Consider the following 12,558-nt stretch of genomic DNA (forward strand, 5'->3'; position numbering starts at 1 on the left):
GCATCCACCCCCTGGGGGGCCCAGCGAGTGGGGATAAGCTGCTGCCCTCTGACCCGTCTCCAACAGGCTTCTCAGTCAACAGAATAATCACAAAGGTAACTCCATCCCAAACGAAGGAAACCTTTTCCGTTATTTTGTAGAGTGGTCAGCTGCACATTGTCTTAAATCTCTCCCTTCCAGAAGAGAAATTTGCCTTTACTTTTGCAGTCTATGAATTTGTTACCTTAAAATTCACATTTCTCTGGGACTTCACAGTCGGGTTCCATTTTTACAAAAAGCCAGTGGATGTTATTAAAACCCCCATTTTGTGAGTGAGGGAAGCCACAGTTTGACCTATGACTTAGCCAATGTCATATGCCAGGCGGAGACCAAGTGCGACTCAACATCGCACGCTCTGGCTGGGGTTCCACTGAGCCCGAACTCACGCACCCTCTGTCTAACACCTCTGTCTCCCTGGAGAGAAGCGGTGCGGGAGGAAAACACGTGTGGGGGTGGGGGGGGGTGGCGTTTGCTCTGCTGCCCACAGCTAAGCACCTTGTCACCTTTGTCCCTTATGGGGCACAGGGAGTACTTGGAGTCAGCATTTCTCTGCGTCAGGAAGTTTTGTCTGATCCCCAAAAGGAGGAGGTAAGGGCAGAGCCCATTTTGTGCCAGAGAAAGTGTGTTTTCATAGCAGGAATCCGCGTACTCCTCAGGATGGCTGTTCTGCTTTGCCTTTTGGTCTCTGGGTTTCTAATTTGAAGCTCATGGTTGTGATCACGACAACTCTTGGTTATTCTCTCACATGTGACTGGCACTGCACTGAGCACTTTACTTTATGAGCATGATCTCACTTCATCCTCCTGACGTGACGCTCTTTCCTCTGAGAGAGGCACTATTTTTAACTTATTTCACAGCTGCAGAAGCCGAACAGGACTCATGTGAAAGGTCTCACCACTTAGGGGTGCCACCTCGGACTGGTGATAGCAGTGCCCAAGCCACGTCTGACCCAGTGCCCAACCACGAACCTCAGAATATGCCATATTTCCCTGTAAAAGGTCTTTACCTTCTGGGGAAACCTGGACAGTGGACTGAGAAAGAATGTCTCTGGGGACTCTCCTTTGTGTAGTGAGGGCTTGAGATGGGGGACTGAGGGCCCCCCCCCCCGGGCCAGCTAGCCCCGAGGAGGACAAAGGTTGGGGGCTTGGGTTGGAGGAAGGGCTAGTGAGTTTCCCCATCCTCAGGACTAATCTGGCACCGTGGATGTCCTCCTTGCACTGGTTTGGAAAGGGAGAGTTAAGATAATTGGAATGGAGAATCTGAAGGATTCTGAGTGGTTGGTGGCTTGTAAGATGGCCCCAGTGCTCCCTGCTCCCCAGTATTCCTGTTCTTGTGCCATCCCTTCCCCTTGAGCACGGGCAGAACGCACTGACTTGTTCCTGACAAACAGAATATGACAGAACTAATGGGACATCCATTCTGAGATCAGATTATTCAAGGACTAAGCCTTCTTTGTGGGAGGCTTGTTCTCTCTTCCTGGCTCTTGGATTCTGAGGGAATCCAGCTGTATTTGGCAGTCCTGTGGAGAGTCCCCCGAGCCAAGGGATTGAGGCCTGCTGGCCACTGCATGAATGAGTTTGGAAACAGAGGCCACCTCAGTGGAGCTTTCAGATGAGACCACCGCCTCCGCCTGTGGCTTGACTGCATCACTTGAGACTCCTTGAGCCAGAGGCACCCAGCTGAGATACACTCAAATTCCTGACCCACAGAAACTGCAAAGTAATAAGTAAGTAAGCTGCTGTGTTTTGGGGCAAAATCTATCACACAGCAGTGGATAGCTAGCACATCACACAAACTTGATCACTACCCCACGTTTATTACTTTATTGCTTCAGCTGTAAAGCTGAGCACACAATAGACAGTAAGATCGATCTCCAGGGCAGCAGGAAGTGCTGGGTCCCTCTCAGAAGCTAATATTCACGGGAGGAAATCCTATAGGACAAGGGGGGGGGGTGGTGGTTGCCACTTTAAGAGGCAATGAATTCTTACAGCCCTGTAAGGAAGAGGGTGCCTGAGAAGGGCCTCAGAAGTTACCCTCAGAAAGGCTGTGGTTCCCTAATCAAGTGTATGTTGGGCGTTAGAAGGTAACATGTCCAGGCCTTCGGAGGCCCACGAATGCCTGCTTAGGAAACTGGAAGATTTCCATTCTGTGTGCCCCCCAGAAAGCTGTGCTCCAGGGTGAATTCAGTGTCCACCCATTCTCTTAAAAACTGTTTTGATTACAAAAGCAACACCCTGTTTGTTGTAAAACTCATGAAATGAACACTAAAAAGAAGTCTGTGAAGTAAGAAGCGAAAATCCCCTTCTTCCTCGCCTACTTTCCAGAAGTAGCCACAATTAACAGTCGGTGCGTATCCTTCCAGAGGTTTTGTTCTCCACACACTGATGTATGTGCATGTGTGTGGGGCGCAGGGGATGCAAGGAATAGTATGCCTTTTAACCAAAATGGGGACATTTTAGACATTTTGTTTGGCGCCCGTGGTGGGCACTTGGGTGGTTTGCTGAGTAGTGCCTGGCCGCCTGCTGGTTTGTGCAGCCGTGTGCCTGCTGAGGAGCAGGTGGATGGCTTCTGTTCTCTCCCTTCGATGGAAAGTGCGTTGTGGCTTTCCTCACTTGTGGGGGATTTCTGGAACAGTGAGTGCCAGGAGAGGGATTGCTGGACAAACTATTTGTGACTTTATCTCCAGTAGCTACTTTGGGAACGCCCTTGAAAGGTGGCGGTTACGGTCGACCCCACGCTCACCACCAACCACTAGGTCCTACCGACCCCTTTTTATTTATGAGAGACTGTCGGGTAAGAGATGGCATTTTGTTTTTTGTTGTTTTAATTTAATTAATTACTTACTTAATTAATTTTTGAGAGAGACAGAGTGTGAGCCGGGGAGGGACAGAGAGAAAGGGAGACACAGAATCTGAAGCAGGCTCCAGGCTCTGAGCCATCAGCACAGAGCCCAATGCGGGGCTCAAATTCACGGACCATGAGATCATGACCTGAGCTGAAGTTGGACACTCAACCAACTGAGCCACCCACGCACCCCTGGCATCTTGGTTTAATACACGTTTCTCTACCTGCCAATCCTTTGTGCTCTTGGCAGAGAAGCTGCCTTCCTGCTTCAAACACATGCTCCTTGGGCTCTCCTGGGCCCGCAGTTAGGCAGCCAGGCCTTGCCTCCCACCCAGCAGCTCAGCTGCCCTCTGCTCCTGCCTCTGCATCCTCGAACATCTATGTCTGTCCTTAATCCTTCTCCTGTGTCCCCAGCATGGCCCTGCATTGCCCTGATCAGTGAAGAAAGACTGCCTGGCTGTTGGGTCCCCGCAGAGAGGAGGCTGACAGAAATCCTTGCCCATACACTTGCTTGGGGCTTGGTCGGCATTCTGGGCTCCAAGGCTTTGCGCTGCTTCTTATTCTTTTCCCTTTTTGAGGTGACCAGGGTGTTGGCCTCTGTCAACACACGGCTCCAGAGAGACCTGATTCCATGCCTTTTACATTAGCTACCCTTCCAGGCTCTGGACCACTGCTCGCTCTCTAACGGTCAGGGCAAACGTGACCTGTCCACCCTGCCCAAGCACCTCTCTCTTTCTCTTAGGAGATGTCCCTCAGCTTGAGGAGGGTGCACATGCTGAAACAGGGGAAGGGAGCACCCCTTGGCCAGCCCATAGAGCCAGGTTTATCATGACCAGGGGTGAGCAGGGGATGGGACAGCCGATGGCCCGCCCACCTGGGAGCTACCACATGTGGAAGTGCTTTGGGAAAGCTGCACAGATGGGAGTGATTATCTGTGTCTGGGTTCTCATGTGTGGGCTGAGCTGACCCAGCCGGCCCTACGTCAGGAGAGATGGGGGTACTTGAATGTCGGGTGATGGTTGGTACCAAGGCCTTGTGTCCACAATGGCAGAATCTCAGATAGGCCTGGGTCGAGCTTGACTCTGGATCTGAGAGAGACTGGGTAAGGAAGCCCCAGGCCTGAAGGCATGTACATGGGAGATGAGCCACCATAACGGGGACCCAGCTACCAGATGGTGTGGCCCAGGGCTTGGACCAGGTAGAATTTGTGCACAAGTGACAGCCAGAGCAGCCACAAGTTAACAGCGTGACTGCCAGAGGTTGGGGCTGAGTCTGTCGGTTGGAGGACAAGTGGAAGCGAGAAGGGCGGGCGCAGCCTTCAGCCCTGGCACAGGGTCGCAAGCCCCAAGACGCTGGGCCCACTGCTCTGAGATAAATCAGGCAAAGAGCGCTGGACTGGCTTCCTGACATCTGGGGACCTGTTGTCCCTCCAGTTACTTCTGCACAGACAGGCTGGCTGGCTGGCTCACATAACTGCTGCTGTGGGCAGGAGGCCGCCAGGATTCTCAGGTGTTTGGGGGGCGATGACGGGATGAGACAAGGGCATTGGTTGTTTCATTTTGCCCTTGTGGGTTGTGATGTAATGCTGCAGAAGCAGGAGTGCAAATCCTGAGAGGCTCAGGCTGCATGTTGTTGGGTGGGTCACTCGCATCTCTGAGCCTTGATGTCTGTTAGATAAAGGGAGTGCAATTAGAGGAGCCACCTCATAGGTGTGTTATGAGATTTATTTATTTATTTTTTTTTAAAATTTTTTTTTTTCAACATTTTTTATTTATTTTTGGGACAGAGAGAGACAGAGCATGAACGGGGGAGGGGCAGAGAGAGAGGGAGACACAGAATCGGAAACAGGCTCCAGGCTCCGAGCCATCAGCCCAGAGCCTGACGCGGGGCTCGAACTCACGGACCGCGAGATCGTGACCTGGCTGAAGTCGGACGCTTAACCGACTGCGCCACCCAGGCGCCCCTATTTATTTATTTTTTAAAGTTCATTTATTTATTTTGAGAGAGAGAGAGAGAGAGAGAGAGAGAGAGAGAGAGAGAGAGAGAGAGAATCCCAAGCAGGCTCAGCACAGAGCCCAACGTAGGGCTTGAACCCACGAAAACGTGAGATCGTGCCCTGAACCAAGGTCAAGAGTTGGATGCTTAACCGACTGAGCCACCCAGGTGTCCCCTGTTATGAGATTTAAAGAGACACACGTGGTGCCTGGTACATAGAAAGCACCCCGCAGATGGCAGATGGCACGAGTGTAATCCAGAGCAAAACCCTGCAGGAAGACTCCAGCAGTGGGGACCTCCTTGCCTCCTGTATCCACAGAGACTGTTGAGAAACTCAGCAAACCCAGGAAGGGCAGGAAGAGCTACATCTGGGCACAGCCAGGTGTCACATTTAGTGACCCAGCAGTGCCTGGAAGGTTTGCATATGCTTTGTGAGGTAGAGCAGGAGTGGGCAGGGGGAGGGACTGAGGAGCAGACACCATCTAATGGCTAGTGGGACAGAATCCACCTAGCTGGCAAAATACAGTCTCTGGAGGGGAGGGGAATTAACAGCAGCTGAAGCACAGTGTAAGTACACCTTTTTGGATATAGATCCAGGCTGAGATCCCTCCTTCTCTGGGAACCTGAGAACCACCCCCCCAACTGCCCCCACAGCATTGAACTCCAGCGGCAGTGTTCGTTCCAGCCAGAGCTGATCGGATTGAGGTGGACACCCGGCCCCAGCGGGCTGGGAGTCTGCACTGGAAGGGAGGGTGCTCATCAGTCTTTGCTGGCACCGAGACCAGCAGGACATGTGAGCTCAGGAATTCCGTGCTGGGAAAAGCAGATGGACGCACAATGAGAAACAGAGAGACCTGCGCGCAAGGGAAAGGGAAAAGAAGGGGGGGTGGGGGAGGCTGGGAGAGCTGCTGCCTTGCCTCTTGAAGGCTTTCCAGGCCATTTCTGGTTCCTGGCCCTCGTGAGGCCCAGCTGCGTCCCTGCTCATGGACTCTGGGAGATACCTCGTGTCCTTATGTAACCAGCTTATTAAATGAGCTGGACTCAGTCAGGTGTAAGAAGAAACCAACTTAATTTTTTCCCCCGTGTCCTTTCCAACTTACCCTGTGGACTAGCTCTTTTCCCGGTCAACGCTGGAGACTTAGCAAGCCCCTTCGTCCCCTTCGTCTTTCTGGCGTTCGGCATGAAGAAGCCGAGTCTGCTTTAACCATCTGGTCACTGCACACAGTGTGGTGCAGTAACCAGAGGTCTGGACTCCCTAACGCCTGGACCAGAGGCCTGGAAGCCTGGGGTGGGGGAGGGCCCACGGTCAGCACTGTCACTGGCCCCCACAACCCTCCTGCCTCCCGCTTGCCCACTGAGATTTGTGAGCCTCGGGGTTGGAACAGGGGAGAGGCGAAAATTGAGGGGTCAGGGCCCATCTTACGTGGCCAGTTCAGTCGTGATTCAGAGCTTACACCAGAAGCCCAAGCACCCACACTCTTTACCCCCCATTGCTGCTGCTGCTGCTGCTGCTGCTGCTGCTGCAGAATTTCCCTTCTGGGCACTTCTGGCTCAGTTGCCGTGACCTGTGATACATCTTTTCCACCTCAACACTTATGGCTCCTTCCTTGGCTCCTGGGCCTCCTGCACTGTCTCCCCCCACCCCACCCCCCTGGCTGCCCTCTGGTTCCTAGGAAACCATATCCTTGCCTCCCCCGCAGCCCCTGATGGGCTTGCCATTTGCTCCAGTGTGGTCTCATTTCTCTCTGCCACAGGTCTGGAGACTTGAGGCACGAGTCTGGTAGTAGTGCTTATGCCAAACCTTTGGAATGGTCCCTCGAAGGCCCTCTCACTTGATTTAGGGTCGGGGGAACACCCACCCTCCGTGTGGTGGTGGTGGCCAGGGAGCATATCACAAGGACAACTCATTCCCCCCACCCCAGGATATTTTTCCTGCACCTCTCACACAGGCTGCAGAAGGGCAATCTGCTAATGTTGTAGAATCCTTTTGGAGTCACCCCCTATAGTGATGGTCCTACACCTTGCTCTAGGATGTGGGACACTTGGAAGCTATTATTTTGCCCTTAGCCTCTGGAGTCTCAGATAAAACTAAGGCCGAAAGAGTGCCTTTTTAACATTTTGTTACCTTGAAACGTCCCCTTTCTGTTTAATCCAGTTGCCTGGCTTTGTCTTACTATAGCCTAGAGTCTTTGCAAGCCTGCATATAACAGATGAGGTGGTCTCAGATCAGAGAGGACCCCCTTGAGCTCCCAAGGACCATCTGTAAATTGTGAGCATCCTAGACTCCCAATACTGTTGTTTTCGGTAGTCCAAAGGCTTCTCTTTCAGTCTTGCTCCAATTGGCAAGATTTTGCAAGATTTGGGGGAGGGGATCCTGCTCAGTGTCACTTGCTTGAAGAACATCACTGTCTTCCTGCCGTGTTCCCACATAAGCCCAGCAGGTCGGTGCCCCCCAGCGACCAAGGTATCGGTGCAAACCGGAGTGTGGGGGCTTGGCTGGGATCGGAGAAAGTCTGGGTCTGCAGGCACACTCACCATGGAGACCTTAGTGACAGTAGGGCTCCTACGCCTGCAGGCCTTAAAAGGCCACTGGCTGGGATGGGAGAGGAAGGACAGGTGCTGATCTGAGTTGGGCAGACCTCAGGGACCTGGCTGTGTTTGCTGGCCGGCGCAGCCACGCACCAGGCGCTACGGCACCATGCACTTGAGCACAGCTCTTCCGCCCCCCCCCCCCCCCCGACCCCCATTCTCTTCTTCCATGCTGTTGGCCACACCCCCATTGTACACCAAGGAGAGCCAGTTCCACATGTCTGATGGGTTTATTCCTACCTCTCCTTCCATATAGCCAGGGTGTGGTTTGACTCAGGTTTGGGTTTGGGGTGGGGGTTGGGAGAAATAGCTGGTGTCTCGGCCTGCTTTTGTCTGGGTCACAGCTAGTCTAGGAAAAGGGTTATTCCACGTTGCCCAGCATGGCTTTCCAGAACTCTTCGCTTTGGGGTTTGGACCCACGACCAGTGACCAGTAAGGCTGGATGGACCCTGTTTTCCTTAACCATCAATCCTTCCATCCTGGACACACCAGTCCAGGTGTGTGGGGAGGCCTGGGCCAAGGTTGAGGTATTCTCACCAAACACACCAAATAGGGTACAACAACTGATGACCTCGACAGCTGACTAGAGGTTTGGGAGAAGGGAGCTGAGAACTCTTAGCTAGTGCCTGACATCCAGCACCTTCCGGATTAACTGCTGCTAGGGCATTTTTCCCAGCTGTCTGACTGTGAGCCTCATTTCCTCCACTCCTGTGAGGTGAGAACAATCCCTTCTTCACCTGGGTGCTGTGAGCATTACATAAGAAAACGGAAGTCCAATTCCAAGCACATAGTAGGGTGTAGTAAATATCTGTCTCTACCCAACTACATCTTTGCTAGAAGCAGCTCTCGTGTGGCAGTATTGCTAAGTCATTGGGAAGAGGGATTGCTGGGTCTGAAGGTATAAGCATTTTAAAAATTTTGACGCATATGTATATCCATGTTTGACATACACGTTGCTAAGTTGAACATGCCCTTGAAACATGTTGAATCAATTTATACTTCCATCCATAGTACAGAAAGTACGTATTTCTCCATTCCCTTGTCAACATGGAGATTTTTTTCATCTTTACAAATCCGATAGGCACCTTGTGATGGTTTGTGCTTGATTTGGTATCCCTCCCTCTCTGGTTATTACTGAGGCTGGCACCTTTTCTTCCTTATTGGCCATTTGTGTTCTAATGTGTTCGTGTGCCTAACGAAGTTTTCTGTCATGGTGTCTGTATTTTTCTTCTTGATTTAAGAGAGTTCTTGAGATAGCATGAATATTGATCCTTTATTTTTCTTATTTGATATTTGCCTTCAGCCTTGGTCATCTGTTATTTTTCAGAGGGCAGAAAATTTGGGGTTTTCTTTAGTCATATCCCTTAATCTTTTCCTTTTTGGCTTTGGGGTTTCCTGCCATGCCTAGAGATGACTTCCCAGCCCACAGTTTTGTTTTTCTGGCAGCTAATGTGAAAGTCAGATTGGAATGAGGGAGGGAGGCAGAGGGCTCCCGATCCGGTGGGAAGCCTGTTGTAGTAGTTGAGGGGAGAGGAGACACGAAGGCAGAGAAAAGGGCTTTCGTGGATGGATGGATTGGCGTTGGTGTGGTAAGGGGAGAAATTCTTGTTTTTGACCTGAGTAATTGATAAATGGTGCCTTTTGGTGAAATGGGCCCAGACCTGAGGGAAGGTGTTTCAGGGGTTGGTTGCACTGTCTAGGAGGTGCTTCTGGGACGTTCAGTGAAGATATCCAGGACATGGCTGTAAGGAAGTGAAGCCCCAGAGAGCCTTCATGGCCTGGGGTGCTGTCTTGGGCCTCCTGATGGTGTACGTGGAAACCAAAGATAGGGAGAGTGTGATTTAAAAGATTTTGGTGTATGTCCTTGGTGCTGAATCTGTATCTAGTCTTACTCAAAGAGACTCTGATAGCAGAGGCCCCAGGAAGGCATTCCAAAACAGTAACACACAGTGTAGATACGTCCAAATAGCACTGATGGCTTTTATTGCAGGTTTGTGTCATTACAAGGATAATCTGGGAATATATTAAAAAAAACCCTCCCTTTTATATACACAAAACATGCTACATGGTACACTTTGTGGGAATGCTGAGGTAATAGGCACACACCCAGACATGGACAGTACCAAACGTTCCAACATCTCACACACCCCCATTCACACGCCCACCGGGGACGGTCTCACCTTCCTGACTCCTCTCTTGCTCCCTGCTTGGCAAGAGTCCCGGTAGTACTGAGTCTGACACTTCGCGGCCAACAGGACTCAGAAAGCCACCACGCTGCAACGCACCAGCCAAGGGGTCCGGTGGCTCCTGGTTATTCAGGAGCTCATGAGAAGCGGCCAGTTGTCATTTTTGTGGCACCTGTACTCCAGAGAAGTGTAGTTTGGGGACGAGATGCGGACTCTAGTCAGCCTGAGAGCACGGGACCTTTGGTCTGTAGCCATTCGGGGGCCCCAATGATCGGGGGATGACTTCTCTTCACTTGAGTATCTCCTGGGCAAGGTAGGTTATTATTTCTGTGATGGTTAAAATGACATGTAGGCTAAAGTGTGAACGGAACATACAAAACTGCGAGTACATCATCTACGTGGCCGGGAGTTAGCTTTGGGGCCTGGCCTTCCCTTTCCTGACCAGAAACCTGGAGCCCAAACTGTCTCCTACTCAGAGGCTTGCCTGGAAAGAAAGGATGATATGACAGAAAAGGTAAGGAGTGGGTATGAAGGGTAGAGAAGAGCAGAGAAGGTGCCTGGAACCTCAGTGAGTGGCCAACGACTGGTACAGAAGGTACTTCCTGAATGGTATTGGATGAATAAGTGGATGGATGGATGGTTGGATGGATGGATGGATGGAGAAAAAGTCCTGAGAATGGGGGAAGGTATAGAAATGGAGAGGGAAGGGGATGTTGAAATTTGATCAGGTGCCCAAAGGGTTCTTTAGCGAGGAAGTAGGGAACCCCTATGTGAGTGAATCGCATGTAGACACTCCTGGAAAAATTCAGGCACGTGGACACCAAGGGTTATTCTTTGAATTAGAGCTACATAGTCTGTGATCTGCTCTCAGATTCGAGTAACACCATGTGAATGCAGTGCTTTTCGCCGAAGAGCAAAGCTGTTGGTAACAACTTCAACATCTGAGAATTGAATGTCTGTGCATTTAGGTATATAACCAAACCTATATACGTGTCTAGATATAGTACACGTGGTATGTATCTAAATGCATATATGTGTGGTGTACACACATGTGCATAAGCTCAGCTCATGCGTATGTATATTACGAAGGTATTTTGCAGTTGGGTTTTTATTGTAGGGATTTAATGTATTTAAAGAAGGACTTGTCTGTAGTTCTGTCCTGTGTGGAAACACGAGGGTCTGTCTGATGTGAAGAAAAGCAGTAGGGACAGAGAATACTGTATTGATTCCATTCCATCATCTGCCGCAGCGATCGGGTAAACAGAATCCGGCGGCCCCATCCTCCCGGCCCCAAGGTGAACTGGCGGGGAGTTGTTCCTAGTGCCGGGGCCAGCATGGCCGGGTCAGGCTCCTGGCAATGGCCGTGAGAGGTCAGGAGGGAGCTGGCTTAGTGGAAGGTGTTGGGGTTGGGCCGGATCATCATCACCACTTTCTTGAGCGAGTAGGACCCTCCTCGGAACTCAGCCCAGTAGACTCCATCCTGGTAGCGGCTCCGGTAATGGCCCCCACGGTACCAGACCCCGTTGAGGTTGGAGTGGGCACAGGCATTATACCACCAGCCTCCCTTCTGGTAGTGGGCACAGTTTCCTGCAGGAGACAAGGGAGGAGGTCACAGGGAGGAGGCAGTTGTATCCAAGGCTGCCATTTGTTTAGGGCCTTTAGCAGGGCCCTCTGGGAAGGTGGGGGAGAGGGCATTTGGAGCAGGAATGCTTGAGGGGTGGGCCAGGTCTCAGATTTGCTCCAACCTTTGAGGCTCAGCCTTGTGACCAGCGAACTCACCGAGCCACCGAATTGTCCTTGTGAAATGAGGGTAAGCGTGGTGCCTCCCGCACAGGACTGTGTGGTGATCGAAGGAGGGCGCATAGTTAAGCAGTTAGCCCGGGGCTTGTGCGGAGGAAGTGCCCCAGGGAGGTTTGAATAGGAAGCAGAAATGACCTGGGGTGGGCGGGGGAGCGGCCAAAGTGTTCTGAGGAATTTTTTAAGAGTTGCAACTGTTGGATCAAGATTTTTATAGAATGACAAAGGAAGTGTTTAAGATGAAATGCTCCTCTGTTCCTCCCAGGCTGTATTCCAGCCAAGTATTTTTTTATGATTTCACAAAAGAAAGATATTTTCATAAAACTTCTGGCACTATCATATCATGCTGGATTTTGCTGCCAAGGACAAGCAGTTCGGAACAACAGTGAAAGTGTGGGCAAGGTGCAAGCAGGCGTGCAGGGGCATCGGCCTTCTCAGGGAGGAAGCGGAAGAGGAGCTGCCAGCTGCTTGGGCTGCTCTTAGTTAAAAGAGAGGGTCCCCGCTTTCCTGAGCAGGCCTGAGAAGTGGACCCCCACTCAGAGGAAGGGCTGCCTCGGTCAGGTTTGTGGGCTGGCGCCCAATGGGGCCGGTGGCCCTGCTCCCGCTGAGGCCTTGGGATGTGGTATGGAGGCTGCAGGCTGGCCGAGGCAGAAAGCTCAGGGGAGAATGGGCTCAGGCACCCGCAGCCCCTGCAGCCCAGCCCAGAGTTTTCCTTGGGCTCTTTTAGGCCGTCACTTGAGGCTAGGGACCAAATGGCAGTGCTTGGGTTTGGAGAGCAGAGAGAGCCCTTGGCATGCCATGGCCAGCCTCCCGTGTGAGTGGAGGCCCCTCCTGAGCTTGACCTGCATGCCTCCAGGGACAAGGAGCTCACTTCCTTGCCAGCCACTGACGGTGCTGTTGCACAGGCCTGACGGTTTGGGTCATAGAACAGTCTTCTCCCTCCTATCCACGATGGCCCTCGAGATGTTGTAGCAGTCCCAATGTCCCCAGAATCTGACTAGCTCCAAGGGTCCTCTTCCTGCTCTGCTCTTCTAGAAGCCTCTGTAACCCTGCCTAAGAAGGCGTACTGTCTCGTCAGGGGCCCCTTCAGTGCCAGCCAGCAGGTGGA

General features: G+C 51.8%; 3 protein-coding genes across 13 annotated transcripts in view; 1 reads left to right on the plus strand and 2 right to left on the minus strand.

Moving 5' to 3' along the window:
- Positions 1-12,558, minus strand: part of RPL12 (ribosomal protein L12) — a 534,927-nt gene that overhangs the window by 201,789 nt on the left and 320,580 nt on the right. The window lies entirely within an intron of this gene.
- Positions 1-12,558, plus strand: part of RALGPS1 (Ral GEF with PH domain and SH3 binding motif 1) — a 271,670-nt gene that overhangs the window by 130,296 nt on the left and 128,816 nt on the right. The window lies entirely within an intron of this gene.
- The window catches only part of ANGPTL2 (angiopoietin like 2), a 34,273-nt gene continuing 31,144 nt past the window's right edge, over positions 9,430-12,558 (minus strand). For all 3 annotated transcript variants that reach the window (XM_049637901.1, XM_049637884.1, XM_049637892.1), the window contains one exon: positions 9,430-11,240. In XM_049637901.1, coding sequence (XP_049493858.1) covers positions 11,041-11,240 — 200 coding nt within the window. In that variant the 3' untranslated portion in view covers positions 9,430-11,040. The remainder of the gene's footprint in view (positions 11,241-12,558) is intronic.

This window comes from Panthera uncia, chromosome D4, assembly GCF_023721935.1.
Source record: "Panthera uncia isolate 11264 chromosome D4, Puncia_PCG_1.0, whole genome shotgun sequence".
Lineage (NCBI taxonomy): Eukaryota > Metazoa > Chordata > Mammalia > Carnivora > Felidae > Panthera > Panthera uncia.